Here is a 23,967-nt window from a genome sequence, read left to right as displayed (position 1 = left end):
GGAGGCAGAGGTTGCAGTGAGCCAAGATTGCACCACTGCACTCCAGCCTGGAAAACAGAGCGAGACTCTGTCTCAAAAAAAAAAAAAAAAAAAAAACTATGTAAGGTCTTTTTGAGTGTGTTTGATAGGGACTTTAATAACACGAATAAGGCACTAGTTTAAACTATCATCTCAGTGACGCTGGTGGTCTTCAACTTTCATGTTTTAAAAATCCAGTATGAACAATGTACTCATTATGTAAACAAAGACAAAAACGTTTCTTCATTGTATAATTAACTAATGGCATCAATGAAATATTAATCAAGTAGAAACTACCTATTAGTTTATCCTCCTTAACACATGTCTACTCAGCCTTGGTTAGTACAGGAGAGATTGCTTACCGTAATTGATAAACTATTTTGGCATTATCTTACTGGATCTTTTCCCTAGCTAACCAAAGTATTTATTTTTAGATAAAAAATTAAACATTTTGAAAAGGAACAGCGAAATTTTACAAAACATACTTGAGACATACTGGACAGACGAATACACACCTAAAGTTGTTTACTTTTTAGAATATATCCTATTGAATTTAACATAAAATTTTAAAACAAAACTGCAGAGCTCAAGTGTGCAACTAATTTTGAAATATATTCTACAATCTTTTGTATTAAAGTATTCATTTCAGCAAATGCTTGCTTTTGAAGGAAAAAGAAAATGTAGTGAGGGCAATAATTAGTAACAATCTCTATTAGTATGTCTTAAATCAGGTTTTGCTAAGCACATGGCCTGGAACTAGGCTTCAAATCTGCTTACATTAGACTTTCTGTCATGGCAACTTTATGGGAGTTTTAAACTTTGGAAACAAAGTGTACCAACAAGGCATCATCTTTAAGGCAATAAAGCTGAACTTTGCTAACATGAACATGTTTAAACTCCCATATGCTTCCAAGAGTTTGAGAGTGTGGACAAAGCTTAACTATTCAGCTCAGCACTTCCCACATCCCCCATCAGATTTGTTTGCCTGGACATACTCACCATGTGATAAGGCTTATCTTTAGATTAAAGGTTGGAAGATTTCCCTGTCTCCTCTTCAAAAGTAATTCCACACTGTGACCAGAGGACCAAAGTTAAACTTAAATGGTGCAATAAATAGTTCAAAAGTATCTCTGAAACCTCAATGCACTCAAATCAAAAAGGCTATTGAGAAGTAACCTTAAGCAAGGGTCCAAAGCGGTTTCTGAGCATAATGCATTCAGTTAAAAACTGGAAATATTCTTAAAAGCATCTAGTCTAATCCAGTTACATTTTACAGATGAGTCAAAATAAGTCAAGAGAATTTAGGTATCTTTCTGATCCAGTTGGTTACATTGTGATAGCAGAACTTGGGTCTCTTGATTTCCAACTGAGAAGGTAACTTTTTCTACATCCCAATTTAATTCAGTTGAATCAAGTACATTGTTGTAACTACCATGTGGAAAAGAGATGCTAGCCTCTACTGCAGATGGAAAAAAGATTTCTGGAGGGCACTGAAAATGACAGGTCAGAGCAATGCCATAACTATTTTTCTCACAGGATAATGTACATATGAAACACTACAGAATATAACACTTAAAGAAGCACTAGCAAAATGAAGGACATCCAGAGGAAGTGAGTAAACTGATAAAGAACAGAGAACTCTGAACACATGAAAAACCAGAAAAACCACAGTTAGAAGACAACACTGCTGGGATTAGAGCTGTATTCACACATGTGAAAGGAAGTAAATTTTTGGGTAATCAAGAAATATAAACTTTGTGGTCATTAGAATTTTCCTTAAGTAGAATGGGCTACACCATAATGAAGTAAACTAGTAAAAGGAAAGGTCAAAGCTGAGATTGGTGAGGCATGAATTGGGTAAATAATTCAACCAGATGCCTTTCAAGTCTGTTCCAATCAGAGATTTTAAATTCTCTTATGTAATTAGAAACTTGGCCAGGCCCAGTGGCTCACGCCTGTAACTCCAGCACTTTGGGAGGTACAGGCAGGCGGACTGCTTGAGCCCCAGGGGTTTGAGACCAGCCTGGGCAACATGACAAAACCCCATCTCTATTAAAAATACAAAAAAATTAGCAGGACATGGTGGGACATGCCTGTAGTCCCAGCTACACAGGAAGCTGAGGTAGGAGGCTTGTTTGAGCCCAGGAATTGAGGCTGCAGTGAACTGAGATTGAGCCATGCTGCAGTCCAGCCTAGGCAATGAAAGTGAGACCCTGTCTCCAAGAAAGAAAGAAAGACAGAATAAAGAAAGAAAAGAAAAACTCATTATCTTTGGGTAATTTATTCAAGATGAGTCACAATACAAGAAGCAAGTGCATTACCCACTATTTTTCTCCCTTTCAAATTGTCATGTATCAGCATTTAGTAGGTATTTCTGAAAGATTAACTGCATTCAATCTAAATTTCTTATAAATTCTAGGTATCAAAAGATAAATTCAAATTTCAGTTTTGTCACTTAACTATATAACCTTGGGTATAATTTCCCTGGATCTCAGAGGAGCTCAGACTTTAGACAATATTCCCTAACTCTCCTAGCATTAAAAAAAAAAAAAAAAAAAAAAAAAAAAACAGTGTTGGTGGTCCGAGGAATCACAATGGCTGTGTGGATGTTCTGCAGTGCTCAGAAGAGTAGCATTCTCCCCACTGAAAAAACGATTAGAGGAATCATTATGAGGGCCAAATTTTGTGAGTTTTATCGGTTTATATATATATATTTTTGAGATGGAGTCTCGCTCTGTTGCCCAGGCTGGAGTGCAGTGGTGCAAGATCTTGGCTCACTGCAACCTCTGCCTCCCAGACTCAAGTGATTCTCCTGCCTCAGCCTCCTGAGTAGTTGGGACTACAGGCACGTGCCACCAGCCCAGCTAATTTCTGTATTTTTAGTAGAGACGGGGTTTCACCATGTTGGCCAGGATGGTCTTGATCTCCTAACCTTATGATCCATCTGCCTCAGCTTTTGAGATGGAGTTTCACTCTGTCTCCCAGGCTAGAGTGCAGTGCACTATCTTAGCTCACTGCCGGGTTCAAGCGATTTTCAGTGTCTCAGCCTCCCAAGCAGCTGGGACTATAGGCGTGTGCCACCACGCTTGGCTAATTTTTGCACTTTTAGTAGAGATAGGGTTTCACCATGTTGGCCAGGCTGGTCGCGAACTCCTTACCTAAAGTGATCTGCCCGCCACGGCCTCCCAAAGTGGTGGGATTACAGGCGTGAGCCACTGCCTCCAGCCTGTTACTAATTTTTATTTTTATTCTTAATTTTTTGAGACAGCATCTCACTCTGGTGGCCAAGCTGGAGTAGAGTGGCACAATATCCACTCACTGCAACCTCTGCCTCCTGGATTCAAGCGATTCTCATGCCTCAGCCTCCTGAGTAGCTGGGGCTACAAGTGTGCCCCACCACTCCCAGCTATTTTTTTCTATTTTTAGTAGAGATGGGGTTTCACTATGTTGGCCAGGCTGGTCTGGAACTCCAGGCCTCAAGTGATCCATCCACCTTGGCCTCCCAAAGTGCTGGGATTACAAGCATGAGCCACCGCACCTGGCCATCTGTTAATAATTTTTAGTTAGCAATAGCTCTTTTTACCTAAAACACATATCTTTTCTTCTGTACGCTAAGTAATTAATATAGTCCGTAACCAAATACTGACAGCCCAGGATAACCAGGAAAGACTTAAAAGAGCTGATAAGGGGGAAAAAAGCCCCAAACCTCAAAACAAAACAAAAAACAAAAACACCTTATTTTTAGCATATGGCTATCAAGAGACTTGCTTTGATAAAATTGAAATAATTAGATGCTGACATTCTCTTTACTCAAGACTCCATTAATGAAGTTACAAATTTGGTTTCTAGAGACTTCAGTAGATTTCCCTCAACACTAATAGGATGGATTCTTAGTTATTGAGTTGGTTGCTAGGTATATTTTCATTAAAAGGAAAATATTATTTTTAACAACAGAAATATTCAGCTTAAAAAAGAAAAAATGTTAATGAATGTCTCAAAATTTTTATAGATATTTAATTATTAATGCCAAATATTTAACTCTGATGAGAAAAATGTGAACAACTTTCGGCTTTAGTCTTAGTTTAATAAACTGCATATAGGTATTTGTATTTTACTTATCCTTTTTATTTATTTCAAGACATTATATTAACACATACACATACGTGTATGCATATGCACAGATAGCAAGTTTTGGGAAACTGAAACAAAGGACCCAAAAGCAACATATGAGGCTTAATACCGCTGACATTTCTACACATAGAATTTCTGTGCATAGAACTGTAGTTAGGAATTAAATATTCTGTTTTTGTCCCTCTAGACTGTTTATCACTTGCTTTAAAATTCAAAGGTATAATTTTTCCCGCAAATCTCTGCCTCCAATATTTTCCCCAAATCTCTGGCTCCAATATTTTGTTTACACCAAATATTTTTATCCCAGTGGTGCCATCAGTACTTATTTTCTAAAACACAGATTGGTAACAATATTTTAATACATCTTTTTATAATATAAACAATAGGGAAAATAACATCACATAAAAGAGAGTTTATCAACTGTTAGTGTTTTAAAGATCTTTTTTCATTCTGAACAGCAATTATAATTTCATTGTGTTTTCATTAGGCCTTTTACTGGAAAATGTCCATGATTACATTATATAAAATAGCAGATCTACAACATACAAGGTGATGTTTAAACCTGATGTTTGCCAGTACAAAATCTCCAGGAAAAAAAATCATCTCCTATGTGTTTATATGAAATAATTTAACGGCTTGCATAATACTCAAGGATCCATTTTCTTGAACAAAGAGTAAAAACATTCCTAATATGACTCAAAAAAACCAAAGCCCTATTTTTCTTAAAACACAACAAACATCAGTGCATCCTTATTGCCATTTGATGTTGCTTCATGATTTACTATAAATTACTAATGAATTTTCTAAAATTAAAATATTAAATAGCTTTTAAATGTTAAAGAAAATGAATCAGATAAAAAACCCAATCTACAACAAATTACTCTTTGATTCCCTAAAATTACATAGATAACTTATTAATTTCATGTGAGAGGTGAAGGACTGACACTATAAATATAGTCATGTGTCACTTAACCAGGATACGCTTTATGAAATGGATCATGAGGCAATTCTGTCATTGTGCAAACATCTTAGAGAGTACTTACACAAACCTAGATGGTAGAGTCTACTGCATGCCTAGGCTGTAAGGTATAGCCTATTGCCCCTAAGCTATAAAACTGTACAGCCTGCTACTGTGCTGAACACTGTAGGCAACTGTAGCACAACGGTAAGTATTTGTGTATCTAAACATAAAAAAAGTACAGTAAAAACACAGGATTAGAATCATATAGGACCACGATTATATATGTGGTCTGCCACTCACTGAAACGTTATTATGCAGCACAGGAAGTGTAATTACTAAATACAGTTAATCTTAAAGCAAATCACTGTATTCTAAATATAATTAACCTGGAGGCATCTGATAAATAAAAATATACAACGGGTTGATGTTTGAAGGAGGTAAAATTAAGCTTCTCTAGGGGCTTAGCTCCCATTCTAAGATGCCAAAAGACACACATCTACTTGATTTAAGTTAAGAATTGACAAGTATTTCAATACAGATTTGAAGAATATAGAAAAGCAAACTCCACAACCATCAAAGCAATATCCTACACCATTTGTTTGTGTTTGCATGGCTCAAAGGGTCAGAAATAAGGGGATAGTTTATATATCTTTGGCAGAGATAAAACATAATCCACTATGCAGAACTTTTGATTTCAAGGAAAACTTCAAATCCAGCAGCTAACAGCTTGTCTCTATTTGCTGTCACTCTAGATCAGAGAAACCCACACTTTTCTTCTTTCCTGCCCCCCTTCAGTTACACTTGAGCTCTCTGAGTGAAAAGGTCTGGAACAGATTAAAAGTCGGGCCACAAAATAAAAAGCTTTGGCATATTGTCAAGCCTGTCTGGAATACACACACGGTGGGCCCAAAAAGGGAAGCTAAATGCAGTAAGAGAATTTTATGAAAGTTTTTCTGGGCACATCTCATTGTACGCCTATGTGTACATAACATGCTGGAGGGTGGGAGTGTTTTTTTTTTTAAGTACCTCCTCCTCTTAAAACAAAAGACCAAGCTGTGTGTGTAATCAATAGATCTACTTAAGCTTACAGAAAAGTTGTTTTATTTCACCGTTTTAAAGGAAAAATTTTTTTTCTTTAAAAAGCTTTGCTCTAATTCCTCATCTCTGCAGTTGGTAAAGCGTTCGTCATCATCTTTCATAACCTTATGTCAGGGAAAAAATTCTGCAACACCATTCTTTAGAATTTCCAAAATGTGGAGAAACTGAATTCATTTCATTAGAGATAATTTAAGGAAACATGGCTGTTATTGTTTCAGTCCATACAAATGGCCGTATTTATTAAATTCTCTATCTTACTTGGTTTCCTGTTCCAACCACAAGGGCTAATTCAAATAGTAAAAAGAAACTGCAGTTGCAAATTATTAACATACTGCATTACTTTTTTAACACCCAAACAGGTCTCAAAGCTTAAAAGGCTAGTATTTAAGCCAAAACGGTTATCTGTCAAAATGACATCACTGCCCTGACCCTACGATTGACTTAGCTTGAATGGGGGGTTCAGTCAGTTTGGGGCAAACTTGAATTTTTTTTTTTTTAAAGGTATATATAAGACAAAAAAATAACTGCTCATAATGTTCCTGATGGGGAAGTTATTTTATCCAACCAACTCCAGATAGAGTTTTTTTCTTTCCGCCCGCCGCCGGGTTGTGTTTTGATGGCATTCACAGAGTTAACTCCTCTTTCCCATAAGGGCCCCGCAGTTGGTGTTAGGTCAGACCCTGTAAAGCTTCAAAGGTTCCGAGTCCCCTCAGTCTGACCTATTCAGTGATCTGCACATTGTTTTCATTTAGCTGCATCTAGTCCAAGATGAAGCTTCAAAACCACAATTATCTGCTCTTTTTTAGATGCATATTCCACGGCCTTGGAAAAATATCTCAAAAACCCAAAAGAAGAACTGAAAACACTTTAACACACACACACACACACACACACACACTCTTTTTAAAAAAGCACTGAAGAACTGGTATACTCTTATAAAAATGTACACATTTGGAAGGGGAGGGGTTCCTTTGTGCAAATGTGATTTATTCATGAAATCTGGAGGGGACTATGGCTTTTTGTTTTCTGAATGAAGAAAAAAAGAACATTTATTTTTCGAGAGAGACAGAAGAGGGGGCAAAATGCTTTCACTGGGCCATTTCTGGGGTGCCATTTTCCCCCTTAGGATGGAAAACACTGTAACACCCAGGCATAGGATGGTACTCATCACTCTCAGAAGCGAAGCACAAGCAGACATCAGGTCACTGACAAAAGCTGGTATTCCTGGTCTGAGGTGCTGCATGACAGCCTGATTATTACTGCAGCTAAAAAAAATCATTTTAAATATGATCACTGTGTTTCTCCCAAAATGTGAAAGGAACAAGTGATTTCTGGTTAGTTGGCCATTACAACATTCCCCAACCCCAACCTGAGGAGCCCCAAAAATCTGATTAAGATCTAAACTTCTCAAGTTTCCAATGAGAAGGATAAAAACTCTACTGGTAAACGTTGGGTGGGCAGGGTCATTTTTTAATACTATAAAGCAATGCAGTTGTATTTAAATGTGCTTTCCCAAGTATATATACAAAAAAAAAAAATTAGTAACCAAAAGCATCTAAAAAGGTTTTGAGATGAACCTTTACCAAAACGAGGGTCAAGCCTTGGGTCTAGCCAAGAGGTGGTCTTGTTCTTATGGTTTATATAGTAAATTTCTCCATCCTGAGTCATGGCTTGTTCCCATCCATCAGGAAGAGGACCTATAATACAGAAAAAAAAAAAAAAAAAATCACGGTTTTTATTTGGTGTACCTAAAAAAAGTGGGAGGGGGTACTAATTTAAAAAGAAAACACATCTTAACATAAAACAATTCATTGAAACATATTTAAGGCTGTGATCAGAGAAGAAAGGTAAACCTATATACCTGCTTCTTCTCCACTAAAAAGAAACCACCAAATAATAAAATGAACATTCCTCAACACAGAGATGAAGAAAAAAAAATTTTCTCCAAAAAATCCTTTTGGAAGTCATGGCCCAAATAATTATTATTACTGTTAACCCAGGACACGGAAGAATTTGCAGCTCAGAAACTACCACCCAATCCAATCAGTTCTGTGACAATACCTTCCTAGGAACGCCAAGGTTCATTAATAAGAAATATATGCAAGTATTTTTAGAACATCAAAAATCTCATAAACATTCTATTTAATATAAAGCACACTTTAGCTAAGACAGCCAAGCTCCATTTATTTCCATGTTTTATGTGACTGGCTGACACCAAGAACACTTTAAGACAGAAAACTACAGTCCAAACAAAGCTTATTTTTAAGCAGACCAGAAATTGCTAATGGGTGGGGGTTGCAGTTTGAAGTCTAAGCTTGTTGGAGGATTGTGAGGAGGCAAGATAAGTGCTAAAGTTGTTGGAAGGCAAACATTAAGGAATCATCAGTTGAAAGACAGGACTAAAGAATACAGTTAACTCTAAAAGGACTTTCCTATCTTTATGGGAATAGAGAAGTTAAGACAATTGCTCTTGGGAGGTAACAGCAATGAAAAGAGAGGCCCAGAATAAATTACTAAAGTATTCAAACATAATTCCTCCTTATTTCCCTGTCCCTCCCAACTCCCCCAGTTCCCATTTCCAAAAGGTATCAAAAGAGACAGGGCAGGAGATACAAACTGGGATAGTCAGTACATGGCTAAAATTTTTTCTTCTGTGGACTAACACGAGTTGAATACTTATCTTGTGCTAGTCACTGTTCTTATATATTATGTACATTAATTCATTTAATCCTTACAGTAACAAATGACATAAGAAGTACTACTACTTATTCTAATGAGGAAATTGAGGCACAAAGGGCCAGGTTGATTAGTCTGGTACAAGATCACAAAGCTAGTTAGTATCAGGAAGGATAAACCCAGGCAGTGTGATTCCTAACCCACTGACTGCTCTTCACAACTATACTTCTTTTCATTCATCTCCCACAGATGACCAGAGCCTAAGTATGCCTCCTATGCACAAACAGAACAATTCCCTTCTTCCTGTATTGGCAGTCCACACCAGTCTCGTGGGTGATGTTGAGTAAGTAACTTTGGTTAAACTGACCACTCACACAAGGCCCATGGGACCCAAAATCCTAATTTTAGGCCAGTTTCGTTTGTATTAGGAACAGATCAATTTGCAGCTGCATTTTCAAAGGTCTACTTTGATGGGGTAAAATCCTGTTAGGAAATGCAGACGTGTGGAATTAGTTTTCTCTTTGCCTAGAATCCTTAAAAGGAAGGCTCTCCTTCAGTCCTGGATGTGTAGTATACACTGCTAACCAAGTCCAGAGGTAGAATTTGCTGTACACATCCCAAGTTTACTAGAGGGTGAATGACAAGCAAACCTGTTTAACACATGTATACCAAACCTTTTTCCACCAGTTTTCACTGTCATTTTGGGCTCTATTTTCTTCCCAGAAAGACAGAACTCCAAAACTGAATATTAATGGTTTGCTACTATCTTTAACTGTAAAATGGCTGAATTATAAAATGCTTTTGCAAAACAACTAACTGTATTTCAAATTTTTAGGTACTGAAAATACCATGTGACTATATCTGGTGATGAACAAGTCAACAGCAGTCACCGAATGCCTTTGGGAGCCTCAACTCAACAACCCCCAAAAGATCTCATCATAGCTTTCAAACCTGCTTGAATATATGGATTTCCTATGTGTGGTTTAAACACACACACACAAACACACACACAGACACACACACCCACCAGCATTATTCTCCACCTTAGCTGTCTGAATGAGAGCCACAAGAGATATCTTGGATACAAACCAACCTTCCCTACCTGCTCCACTCACTTCATTTTGTAAATTCCACTTATATTCTCTGTGATGGGTCTGTCCCAGTCCATCTCAGAGACCTCAGCCATCAATACTTACCAGCTCTCTTTTTTGACCACTTCCTCAGTAACTGGATTCTCATCTCTTCTCACTCCAGGGTCCTCTATCAAACAGTCACCAGGGGTTTCTCTTCTTAAAATACTTTCGAATCAAATTTTTATACATGTCATTCATTCTGACTAAAACACATTCCCATTGCTCTCTATCAAGAGGAAAATGCCTAAATTCTTTACTAGCTGGACTCACTTCTGAAGTCTTCTTCAGATACCCAGTTTTCCCACCAACCTTCCACAAAATAATGCCATCTTCTTGTATATGCCGTTCCCATTATCACATGTACTCTGTACCTCCTAAACTCTTAGTCATCCTGCAAGAGAGAGCTCAGATGTCACTTCTTTAATTCAGCCTTTCCGGCTGATAAAGCCGGATTACCTCAGACAGAAATTACTTTCCTCTTCTATTCTCCATGACCATTTAACAGGTAGAGTTGTAATTACTTGTTTACATATGTATTCTCCTGGCAATGATCAAGTCATTCATCTTTACAAGCTTCTAGGCTAATACCTGAATAGCTGCTCAATAAATGTTTGATGGAAGAATGAATGTCCTGCCTTTTAAGTAATACTTTGAACTTTCTGTAAGCTTAAAATCATGTAGAATATATACTATTTGCAATTAACATTTATACCAACATATATATACCAAATATAAAATAATGCTTTATATTCATTTTATCTTTCATTTAGTACTCTCTGGGTAAAAATATAATGTTATGTGGAAAGAAATGGCCCAAAATAGGATACTTTCTTTATACTGAAAGAAAGCTGCTCACCAAAGGCAAGCAATAGACTAGAAAAGATCACCTTTATGTAACTTTTCACCACACTATCTTTGTCACAGAATTAAGATAGAGAAAACTGAAAAGAAACAAATCTTCCAGTATTAATGAAACAATACAGATCCAGGCTTTATTCACAAAAAAATAAGTTTTGGTCGAGTGGTCCTTAGAAGAAATTCAGTGACTTGATTCTTAATGCAGGATTCCAAGTCATTCTCCTAAACCAAGCTAACTGTTGAATAACCATGAAAAGGAGAGAAAGCAAAAAGTGGTATGTTTTCTGAAAGTGAAACAAGTCACACTTAGTGAAAATGTGTTTCAATCACCTGTTTGGGCTAGGGTTAGGATGCAGTAAGGTTAAGTCCAAGGGGCGAAATGTAGGATTCCCACAAAAATAAATGCAAGAGGAGACCACAGGGGCTTGATCGAAATAAATTTAGGATGCCTTTATGTTCAATTTATATTCTGATTGTAATGTGCTATAAATATTCATCAGAATCACCTGGGGCGGTTGTTAACACGAATGTTGCTGAGCCCTACCCCTATACTTTCTGATTCAGCAGGCCAGGGGCTGGGCCTGAAAATTCCCACGTGATGCTGATGCTGGTCTAAGGAACACACTTTGAGAACCACTGATTTAAAACCACCACTTAGGGCCGGGCACGGTGGCTCATGCCTGTAATCCCAGCACTTTGGGAGGCCGAGGCAGGGGATCACGAGGTCAGCAGTCTGAGACCAGCCTGACCAACATGATGAAACCCCGTCTCTACTAAAAAATATAAAACAATTAGCTGGGTGTGGTGGTAAGGGCCTGTAATCCCAGCTACTCAGGAGACTGAGGCAGGAGAATCACTTGAATCTGGGAGGTGGAGGTTTCAGTAAGCTGAGATTGAGCCACTGCACCCTATCCAGTCTGGGCGACAGGGTGAGACTGTCTCAAAAAACAACAACAAAAACAAACAAACAAAACACAACCACTTAGAATTCTTCAGCTACTACAGAAGTATTTCTTATTATCTGAGTTATACACAACCACGTCTATTCATTTTAGGCAGTTTGGAGATAAATCTATGAAGCCCTGCAGGTCTGGGAATAGTACACAGCCACATCTGCTAGGAACAGGCAAATCTACCATGACAAAACAGGCACCAAAAGGGCAGTACTTTTTTTTTTTTAATTCCCATGGGAGTTATTATTATTTTACTTTTTTTGAGACAGGGTCTCATTGTCACCCAGGCTGGAGTGCAGTGGTGCAAACTTGGCTCACTGCAGCCTCGAACTCCTGGGCTCAAGCGACCTCCTGCCTCAGCTTCCTGGGGAGTTAGGACTACAGGTGCACACCACCACACTCAGCTATTTTTTAAATTTTTCTGTAGAGATGTGGTCTCATTATGTTGCCCAGGCTGGTCTCGAACTCCTGAACTCAAGAGATCCTCCCACCTCGACCTCCCAAAGTGGTGGGATTACAGGTGCGAGCTACCATGCCTGGCCGAGAATTACTACTGGGCATTTAGCTTCAAACAATTTTTAGTTGAGAACTTTTCACTTCCTCAACACAGATGAAGAGTTCTTTCTCTGTGCTAGTAAAAAATTTTGTTTATATCTATGTCATAGCATTTATTATTCAGTATTTTCATTATGCATGTTTTCTCCCTGGCTAGACTGTGAAATTCCTGAACACAGGAGTATATATTTTGCATTTTCCATTTTTGTCCAGCATAGGACCTACTAATTAGAAATAGATTAGGAGACTGAGGCGGGAGGATCACGAGGTTAGGAGTTCAAGACCAGCCTGCCAACATGGTGACATGGTGACACCCCATCTCTACTAAAACTGCAAAATCAGCCGGGTGTGGTGGCGCACACCTGTAGTTTCAGCTACTCGGGAGGCTGAGGCAAGAGAATATCTTGTACCCGGGAGGTGGAAGTTGCAGTGAGCTGAGATTGTGCCACTGCACTCCGGTCTGGGCAACGGATCCAAGACTCCATCTCAAAAAGAAAAAAAAAAATAGAATAAACGTTGGGTGAAATGAATGTAATCAAAATGAAATTCAATTAAAATCCTTTGTTTATGCTTGTAAAACAAAATACTCTGTTTCTTTCATTCTACGTAAGCTCAATTTCTATATTATTTTAATGTGTCATGTGAACTGAAGCGACAGGGATATAGCGAATACTTCTATTCAACAAGTATTTATTGAGTTCCTACTATATTCAGGCCCTGGAGATGCAGCAATAAAAAACATAGCCCCTATCTGATGGAATTTATGTTCTAGACAGAAGACAGTACAATGCTGGCTAATGAAAAGGGCAGCAAAAATAAAGCAGCATGCATGAAAGAAAGAAAAATGAAAAATGGGAAAGAAAAAGAAAAATGGGAAACAGATTTTTAGAAAAGCAGATCAAAAGAAGGGCAGGAAGTGACCTGTAAGCTTTGACCTAAATGCATTCCTAGCCAAACATGTGACATTCTGGGCATGGGCATTCCAGGCAGGGGAAAGCATGAAGAGGCTACTACATGTGGATAGGGCAGAATAAACAGTTCACTTTGTTTTTAGGGTTAAGAATCTACCAGAAAAACTTTCATCATTTCAACCAGTAAAGGGTCAAATAGGTAATACTTAAAGGGGATTACCATTACTGAACAGTAATTCAAATCCCCCAAACTCATGACAACCTCTACACTGGTCAGAATCGGTAATACACATTTTCACCCCAATTAACTTTTACACACTCGAAAGCTGGGCCCTTAGACACAAAAAAGATGTGGAAGCTTTAAGGCTGGGCTATCATGCCTGACCACCACACCAAAGCCTTCTTTAGAAGGAAAGATTAAAAGTAGGCCCTATAGCAAAAAGGAAGAGAGAAACAGGCCAGTATTTTAACGAGACGTAAAGAGGGTGATATAGTTTGGATGTCTGACCCCTCCAAATTTCATAGTGAAATGGGATTCCCAAAGTTGGAGGTGGGGCCTGGTGAGGGGTGGGGTCCCTCATGAATGGCTTCCCACCATCCCCTTGGTCATAAATGAGTTCTCATTCAGTTCACCTGAGATCTGGTTGTTTAAAAGCCTGGGACTTCTCTAGCTCACTTTCTTGCACCCTCTCTCTCACTGTGTATCACACTGGTTCCCACTTGCCTTTTGCTAGGATTGTAAGCTTCCTGAGGTCCTCACCAGAAGCAGACGCTGGCACCATGCTTCCTATACAGCCTGTAGAACTATGAGCTAAATTAAACCTCTTTTCTTTATAAATTACTCAGTTTCAGTTATTCCTTCATAGCTACACAAAACTAGATTGACACAGGGTGAGAAATTTGAATCAGGATAAGCAAAAACAGAGTAGTAGGCAATATATAAAATAATTCATAAATCAGAATTACTTAAACTTGAAGGAAGCAAGTTTTTATGTAAGATTTACTACTAGTATTACTTGATTGACAACTTAGCTACTACAGCAAAAACCAACTCCCTGTGATATTTTAAAAACAAATACTCCATGTCATAATACTGAAGGTGACTCACCATCAACTTCCTGCTCTTGCCTAAGGACCTTCTTGCATTAGTAATGACTAACTAAAACCATCTGCCATGTCTATTCAAACAGGAAAGTCTTGATTAACTACACCACGAGTTAGACGACCAACCTTCCCTTGTCACCTGCCCCACAATTTGGGAATAAAGAAGTCACCCAGGACACTGAAGTTTATACTAAACACACCCTGATGAGTGGTACAAAGTACAGGATTATCAAGTAGTTTCCTTAAAAAGTAACAAGAGTAGCTGGAAAAGTAGATTCAATGACCTTTTAAAAGAACTGAATTCTAACACTTTGCCTGATGCTTGTTTTGAAAGTCTGATCTCATGTATTTATGATTCACAAACTGTTCTTACTATACACAAGGCACTTTTCCCAACTTCTTTGCAAGCAAATATTAACTCACTTAACAACCCTATGATGGAGGTACTATTATTACACCCACTCTACAGATGAGGAATCTAAGGCAAAGAAAAGTTAGCTTGTACAGGATCATTCAGCCCAACCTGGTAAGTGGCAGAGTGAGATTCAAACCTTGATAGCTGGGCTCTCCAGAAACCATGCTCTTGCATACTGTGCCACAAGTATGACAAACAGTAATCACATGCTGTGTTTTTTTTAATCCTCTTTTCTTGGAATTTTCATGAAATCCCATGGCTTGTCATATTCATGTAAATGACTTCCATATCTTTAATGCCTCTCGCAGGGTCAATATTAGTTTTTCTCTTCCAACTGGACATCTGACACCTCACATGTATTCCCATATTTTGAGTGGGGTTTACTTTAAAATGTCATTTCCATTTGTCCCTCAAATAAAACTTTCACATAATTTTTTTTTTTTTTTTTGACACTGAGTTTCACTCTGTTGCCGGGCTAGAGTGCCATGGCACAATCTTGGTTCACTGCAACCTCTGCCTGCTGGGTTCAAGCGATTCTCCTGCCTCAGCCTCCCGAGTAGCTGGGACTACAGGCGCCTAACACCACGGCTGGTTAATTTTTATATTTTTAGTAAAGATAGGGTTTCACCGTGTTGGCCAGGCTGGTCTCAATTTCTTGACCTTGAAATTTTCACATTTCCATGACGAAGTTTTAGCAGTAACTTCCAAATTGGTCTTATTCAACTCAACATTAAACTCTGTGTATACCACAGCCACATGATCATCCTACCTCACCTCCTCTAAGGAGGAAGTCCTCTGACTCAAGGCTCAGCTCCCTAAAGGAAAATTTGCAAATTTTTAGCAGGTTATCCTCTATAGTCAGGCATTATATAGCGCTGCTTCAGTACTGAAAGCATCCAACATGCCAGGCTCTATCTATTCCTCTACAATCATTTCACATCCCTCCTATTCAATCTTCTTTCAGTTCCTCAAACATCTCCTCTCCCACCTCCAGGACCTTCACAAGTGCAGCTGCTCCCTTCAGGAACTCTTCTCTCCACCTTTGTTGCTCAGCTAACTCCCTCTCATCCCTTCCCACTCTGAATGTCACTTCTTCCTAATAACTTGTCTACATACAATTTCTTCTCCTACTTCATCAGTTGTTTTCTCTCTGGTAAGATGATTCTATTACTTTAGTAATTCATTCAGTCTTCCCAGTCGCATGGCTTGTTCACTCCTGTACTTTCCAGTACCTAGCAGTGTCATGCACTTTCCACCTCCATACATTCTCAGTATGTCCACCCCAAAGCCTGTGTCTTCCTAGCCTCCACTGTTTTCAACCCACTGAAATTCTACTCACTCTCTTTTTGAGACAGTCTTACTCTGTTGCCCAGGCTGGAGTGCAATGGCGTGATCTCAGCTCAATGCAACCTCCGCCTCCTGGGTTCAAGTGATTCTCCTGCCTCAGCCTCCTGAGTAGCTGGGATTATAGGCATGCACCACCACGTCTGGCTAACTTTTGTTATTTTTAGTAGAGATGGGGTTTCACCATGTTGGCCAGGCTGTTCTCAAACTCCTGACCTCGTGATCCGCCCACATAGGCCTCCAAAAGTGCTGGGATTACAGGTGTGAGCCACTGTGCCCGACCCAATTCTACTCTATTCTTATGCCGTATCTTTGTGAAGCTTTTCTCCAATTCGTCCCACTAGTAAAACTCTTCCCCACCTATAAATTGAAATTGCACCTGTTCTGATTTCTTGAATACAGTACGTACTGTCTTGTGTTCATCACTCTTCTACACTGAGTTTAACTATAAGCTACGTGGAATTATGAGAAGAAAAACTTATCACTCTGCCCTAGAATATCAGGAAAAAGTTCTCCATTTTTTATGAGTGGGAATGTACAATTCTGCAAGGTTGCTCAGGACAAAGATAGCAACATTGATTAGAAACTACTGCCTTGTTAGTAGTTTGTGATACTTTGGTCTGCAATTTGTGCCAACTTTTGGTTTTCAAAATAAATAGGAACTAAAATGTATCACCTCTGATTCTTCTTTAGTTTTCTTTACAAACGAGTCTTCCATAAACATAAATATCTGAAATTCATGCTTGATGATATATGCCGTAAACAATCCCTAATCAAGTTCTGCCCACACTACTAAGATTTTTAGGCAGACGCAATGGAAAAAGTCATATACAAATTTGCTGCATAATGACATTTCAGTCAATGATGGATCACATGTAGAATGGTGATCCCAGAAACTTATAATAGAGCTGAAAAATTCCTGTCACCTAGAGACATCGTGGCTATCATAAGGTAATGTCATAGTGCATTACCTCTTCTATGTTTAGACATATTTAGATACACATATACTTACCATTGTGTTACAATTGCCTACAGTTTTCAGTATGGTAACATGCTGTCCAGGTTTGTAGCCTAGGAGCAATAAGCTATATCATAGAGTCTAGGTGTGTATAACAGGCTGTACCACCTAGGTTTCTGTAAGCATACTCTATGATGTTTATACAATGATAACATCACCCAGCAACCCATTTCTCAGAACTTATCCCAGTCATTAAGCAACACATGACTGTATTATTATCACTAACTTATTTTGTAGCTTCGATAAGCTGAATATGGGAAAATAAACACATTCACTGAAGAAAAGGCAGTCTACACATCAAGTTTTGATGAAAGAAGTTAAGTTTTTTTTGAGACAAGGTCTCGCTCTGTCACCCAGGCTGGAGTGCAGTGGCGCGACCTCGGCTCACTGCAGCCTCCACCTCCCAGGTTCAAGCAATTCTCCCACCTCAGCCTCCCAAGTAGCCGGGGATTACAGGGGTGTATCACCATGCCCAGCAAATTTTTGTATTTTTAGTAGAGACAGGGTTTCACTATGTTGGTCAGGCTGGTCTCAAACTCCTGACCTCGGGTGATTCACCCGCCTTGGCCTCCCAAACTAACGATACTATAAACATACTGATGAAAATAAGCTTTGGCAAACAAATATAAGAGTGTGGTGGCTAACCCATCCTGCCCACCCTGTCCTGAGTTCAGGTTCACCTGTGTCCTATAGGTAACTAGAAGATTCTTCTGCCAAACTACTAGAACACGCTGATGAATCCAAGCCCCTTCTGGATTACAATGGGCAGTGTGGTAGAATAAGATGAAACTCTGGACCATACATATGAAGGCTTAGATTGGAATTCTGGCACTACTACTTACCTGCATTCTAGCACCAGCATACTGGTGCCCCAACCACTATATTTATGTCCCCTTTATAGCAGATGCCTCTCTGATATTAAAAGTGGAAGAAAGAAAAATAGGCAAGTTATGGTCAGAGTGATTGACTGGGGATGGAGGGAGATGATAGCTTAGATTACCTTCTCCAGTGTGGGCCTCTGTAATTGACGTCTTTTGAGCAGAGATCTGAATGAACTGAGAGTGAGAGCCATGTGAATATCTGGGGAAGGGGGAGAATGTTCTACACCCCAATCATTAGACTGCATCCTTCTGTTCTCAACAGACTCTAAGCTCTCGAAGTAGAGACACTGACTTTTTTGTCTTTGTATCCCTAGGACTTAGCACTGCTTTCAAATACAACCAAAGTTTGCTAAACTGGCATGATTAAGAGCCTATCTGTGGGAAAGTATGATTGGTCTTTGTCAAGTTGCAATCTCTCAGAAACTTAGTTTGTGACTTTATAAATAACAATTTTTTTTTTTTTTTTTTTTGAGACGGAGTCTCACTCTGTCACCAGGCTGGAGTGCAGTGGCGCAATCTCGGCTTACTGTAACTTCTGCCTACCGGGTTCAAGTCATTCTCCTGTCTCAGCCTCCCGAGTAGCTGGGACCACAGGTGCGCACCACCATGCCCAGCTAATTTTTGTATTTTTAGTAGAGACAGGGTTTCACCATGTTGGCCAGGACAGTCTCGATCTCTTGACCTCGTGATCTGCCCGCCTTGGCCTCCCAAAGTGCTGGGATTACAGGCGTGATCAGCCACCACACCCGGCCTGTAAATAATAGATTTAAGAAAAGTAGATAACATTTATTTTGCAGGGTTTTTATATTAAATAAAAGATCATGAAATGATGGAACCACTCATTTGTATTTAGGTACTCAGTAAAGGTTTCATTCCAGCCTAAAATAAGAATGATAAAACGATCTCTAATGATATTTCTATGGATTTAAGTTTAAACCATACAACAGTATTCTATTTGTGTACTCCTTTAACCAGCAGTATCAGTATCACCTGGAAACTTGTTAGAAATGCAGAATCTCAGGTCCCAATCCTACTGAATCAGACCCACTGAATAAGAACTGCATTTGAACAAATCCCGAGGTAATTCCTTGACATATTACAAATTAAGAAGCACTACTCTAGAATACCAAAGACTAACAAGGACCACTTGTTTGATTAAACCTTTTCTAGAGTTACCATTAACTCAAACTTTTAACAGTATAGCAAAAGTACTACTCATTGGGTTATGTGATTTAAAAAATCTTTGATACATTATAAATAAAATTTATATGACTTTAGTTTCACACTCAACTCTAGAAAGACAGTACAGTTTAGAGACTATAAAGGGTTTAGATTCAGACAGACCTGGGCTCAAATCTTGAATCCAATACTTATTAGCCTTCTAACCTTGGGCAAATTCCTTAACCTGCTTGATGCTCACTTTCTTTATCTATAAAACAGAGATGAATATTCAATGGATCGTTGAGAGAATCAAAGAATGTGTGTGACACAGGTCATGGTTCACAGTATGCTTAAACGTCAGTTCCCTACTCTTTCTTAGAACAGTTCTACCATTTTGTTCCAATAATATATTAAACTTTTTTATGTATACTATATCTAAGAAGGTAGCTTTAAATATAAGAAAATGAGATATTTGGATTTCAAAATTCAAATGAGCAGATAATAAAAATACGGAAAAAACCATAGAGGAAGACCCCTAAAGAAGATTTTTAATGGTATCCCAACATTTTCAGGACAAGGTTCAAACTTCTTAGCTTATGACAAAAAGCCATTCTGAGGTGGTCTTCAGTCTCATCGCTCACCTCTTACCACTAGCGATATGGTATTAGAGGTTCCAGGGCTCAGTAATTGCTCATCTACTAGCTACTTTTATCTTCCCTTTTCTTCTAACTTAACTTCCCACTCGTCCACTAATACTCAAGTCCTGCACCCAATCACTTTTATCACCACCACTTTGATCATCCTCTCCCTGGGTTACTGCAACTGCCCTCCAAGAAATCTCCCTATTTTTAAAAAAGTTACTGATACCATGTCACTCCTCTGTTCAAAACCTACAAGCACCTCTGTAATGAAGCCCCATTCTGTCTTTCACAGAATCTGTTCGGGCTGCAGTGGCCTTTTTGCTGTTCCCCAAACATGTCTCAGGGCCTTTGAACTGGTTGTTGTGTTATGCATGGAACATTCTCCCCCTTCCCCAGATATTCACATGGCTCTCACTCTCCGTTCATTCAGATCTCTGCTCAAAAGATGTCAATTACAGAGGCCCACATTAGAGAAGGTAATCTAAGCTATCATCTCCCTCCATCCCCAGTCAATCACTTCGACCATAACTTGCCTATTTTTCTTTCTTCCACTTTTAATATCTGACTCATTGTATATCCATTCTTATAACTTAGAACCATGCCTGGCACATAGTATATATTCAATATTGGATAAAGAAATCAATGAACCTCCTTAAGGATGTCTTAGCAGAGTGCGGTGGCTCACACATGTAATCCTCAGAAAAGCTGCCAAAAAGCTGGGACTATAGGCATACACCACCACGCCCCACCGTTTTTTTGTCTCTACCAAAAAAAAAAAAAAACAGTTGGGCATGGTGGTGTATGCCTATAGCCCCAGCTACTTGGGAGGCTGAGGCATGAGAATCACTTGAGCCCAAGAATGTGAAGCTGCAGTGAGCTGTGATCGTGCCACTGCTCTCCAGCCTGGGTGATGGAGCAACACCTTGTGTCCCCCCACCCCCGCAAAAAAAAGAAGTCTTCACTGTTCTCCCTTTGCACTACTGACTCATGTGTTCCTCTTTCTCTCTACTTTCTCAGCACTCAGTACCATACATCTGCCATAACATTCTTCGTTTTTTTTTTTTTTTTTTTTTTTTGAGAAGTTGTTTTGCTCTTGTCACCCAGGCTGGGGTGCAGTGGCACAATCTCAGTTCACTGCAACCTCTGTCTCCCAGGTTCAAGCAATTCTCCTGTCTCAGCCTCCCAAGCAGCTGGGATTACAGGCGAATGCCACCACACCCAGGTAATTTTTTGTATTTTTAGTAGAGACGGGGTTTCACCATGTTGGCCAAGTTGGTCTGGAACTCCTAACCTCAGGTGATCCACCTGCCTCGGCCTCCCAAAGTGCTGGGAATACAAGTGTGAGCCACCACGTCCGGCCCTGCCATAACATTTTTAATGATAATATACAAAAAGTCTGTCTTCGCTTGATTCTGCAATCACAGTGCATAGCAAAAAGCAGGGCATGCGATATTTGTTGAATGAATGATTTAAGAAGGGAAAAATACAATTGTCTCAAGGTAAAACTATGAAACTGTTTAAAAAATCATTTTCCTGTTTGTCAGGTTATAGCTGTTAAGAACCTTCTAGAGGCCGGGCGCGGTGGCTCAAGCCTGTAATCCCAGCACTTTGGGAGGCCGAGGCGGGCGGATCACGAGGTCAGGAGATCGAGACCATCCTGGCTAACACGGTGAAACCCCGTCTCTACTAAAAAATACAAAAAACTAGCCGGGCGAGGTGGCGGCGCCTGTAGTCCCAGCTACTCTGGAGACTGAGGCAGGAGAATGGCGTAAACCTGGGAGGCGGAGGCTGAGGCAGGAGAATGGCGTAAACCCGGGAGGCGGAGCTTGCAGTGAGCTGAGATCCAGCCACTGCACGCCAGCCCGGGTGACAGAGTGAGACTCCGTCTCAAAAAAAAAAAAAGAACCTTCTAGAAGAAAAGGTCAAGTATAAGCTTAGAGAGCCCACTAATATGCAACTCTTCAGACTTTCTTCAGTGCCACTTAAGTCTTTTAGATTTTAACTCAATGAAATGGCTTAGAGTTAGTTTACTAAGTTTATTTATGAAAGACTAGCTTTCTGTAAAGATTTACTGAAGGAAAAACAAATAGCACACTTAGACTTCAGACTGCTCAAATAAATACCTGTCACTAAGATTTTAACCTAAAATAAGTTTTACCATTTCCTTACCTTACTAACATCAAAAGAAAACCTTATCCTGGAAAACTGTGACTACTGTTGCAAGATTTATTCTATTTCACTTATGCTGCCTATATATGGTAGTCTATGAATATCATTTTTAAAGAATTAGCATCTTAATCTTTCACACAAATATTCCTCCTATGAGTCATAAAATTATTGTAGCAATAGAGTAACCAGAAGGATTTAGAAATCAGTGGGAAAGACAAAAATAATATTCCAACACTTATCAAGAGAATAAAACAGGCATTTGAGCTGGTTCTTAAATGGAAATAATTTAATCTCTTTCTCATTCTCTCGACTCCAAAACTGAGCAAAGTTTCCAAAAATCTACAAATAATCACTGAAGAAAAGTTGAACACAAATACTTCTATTTTTATGCCCCAATATGTAATAAGTCATTTTATTAAAAGAGAGCTGGTAGAAATGATACTCATGGATCTAAAATTTCTTTCTTTTTTTGAGACGGAGTCTGGCTGTCTCCCAGGCTGAAGTGCAGTGGTACAATCTCGGCTCACCTCTGTCTCCTGGGTTCAAATGATTCTCCTGTCTCAGCCTCCTGAGTAGCTGGGACTATAGGCACCCACCACCATGCCTAGCTAATTTTTGTATTTTTAGTAGAGACAGAGTTTCACCATGTTGGCCAGGCTGGTCTCGAACTCCTGACCTCAGGTGATCTGCCCACCTTGGCCTCCCAAAGTGCCGGAAACACTTTGGGAGGTGTGAGCCACCGCACCTGGCCTACCTGAAAATCTTAATAACACTCAAAATGTAAATGAACTTTACTATCCCAAATGATTACTTCAAAGGTTTCTAGTAAATTTTTAAAAATATTTGATATGTGTGCTCTAAGATCAAGTCAAGAGCACTCAACAGTCTTGAGTTTCTATATGTTTCCCCCTTTTTAGAAGATAATCTCTAAAGTAAAGCAAAGAGGACAGGAAAGAATTACCTTATCTGGAATAATCAAGCATGTAACTAAGTATACAAAACACAGTACTCCTCAACACATTTGAGATTTAGACAGTTATTGTAGATAATCATGATTCTCAAATTGAAATAATCTTTTAAAAATATGTGGCACTATTAGAAAAAAATACTGATCTGCAGCTACTGAAAAACAAAGTAACTATATACCCACATCTCAGCATAATGAATGTGAGTTTCTTTAAAGAAAGAATGAAGAAATTAATGCCTTAAAAATCATGACTGGAATTAAACAACATCAGAGTGATTCCCAGTGGAGAGGAAGTGAAAGGCTCTCATCATCAGTCAAATCAAAGCCATTAGTTGCCCTGACATGAGTGGCATCTTCATTACGCAGCTAAGTCAAGAGCGATGATTAAAAAGTGCCATTTATCAGCCATCACTGGGTTTAACAAAGACTTCAGAAGAACTCCCATACTAGAGTAGATACAATAATTACAAGCTAATGCCATCTGCAACTTCGATATTATAATTGAATTACTTTTTCTATTTCAAAAAGAAAAATTTTAAGTCTTCATATTCCATATTGGCATTTTTTATTAAAATGAAATGGATTGGCCATAGTTTTAAGTAAGAAAAATGGTGGTTGTTTCTATATTATCATTTTTTAGGAACTAAATCATCAAATAGATCAAGCCATAAGCTATATAAAACAAACCAAGCTTCTTAAGGATTGGTTATATTGATTCTGGATTATTATGTTTTTCCTTGTGCTATTTCTCCATTTCATAGGGCCATTTCTCTTAATTTACCTGAATTTCTACATGGGAAAAAGAAAGCAGCAATTTTGTTTAAAAAAAAAAAAGTGCTTTTATTTTAAAAGTTTTTAAAAAGATATTTGGAATACAAACCTGAGAGTAACTAGTCAAATACACTGTCTCTGTCTCTTCATTGCTCTGACTTTGGGCTTTGTTTTTTTTTTTTGAGACGGAGTCTCGCTCTGT

At 38.8% G+C, this 23,967-nt stretch overlaps 1 protein-coding gene across 2 annotated transcripts in view; it reads right to left on the bottom strand.

The window, feature by feature from the left end:
• YAP1 (Yes-associated protein 1) overlaps nt 1–23,967 on the bottom strand; it is a 129,299-nt gene that overhangs the window by 36,862 nt on the left and 68,470 nt on the right. For both annotated transcript variants that reach the window (XM_011984387.1, XM_011984388.1), the window contains exon 4: nt 7,792–7,905. In XM_011984387.1, the coding sequence (XP_011839777.1) occupies nt 7,792–7,905 (114 nt within the window). The remainder of the gene's footprint in view (nt 1–7,791; nt 7,906–23,967) is intronic.

Source organism: Mandrillus leucophaeus, unplaced genomic scaffold (genome assembly GCF_000951045.1).
Source record: "Mandrillus leucophaeus isolate KB7577 unplaced genomic scaffold, Mleu.le_1.0 Scaffold267, whole genome shotgun sequence".
Classification (NCBI taxonomy): domain Eukaryota; kingdom Metazoa; phylum Chordata; class Mammalia; order Primates; family Cercopithecidae; genus Mandrillus; species Mandrillus leucophaeus.
The sequence above is the reverse complement of the archived record's forward strand: the minus strand, read 5'-3'. Positions and strand labels throughout refer to the sequence as shown.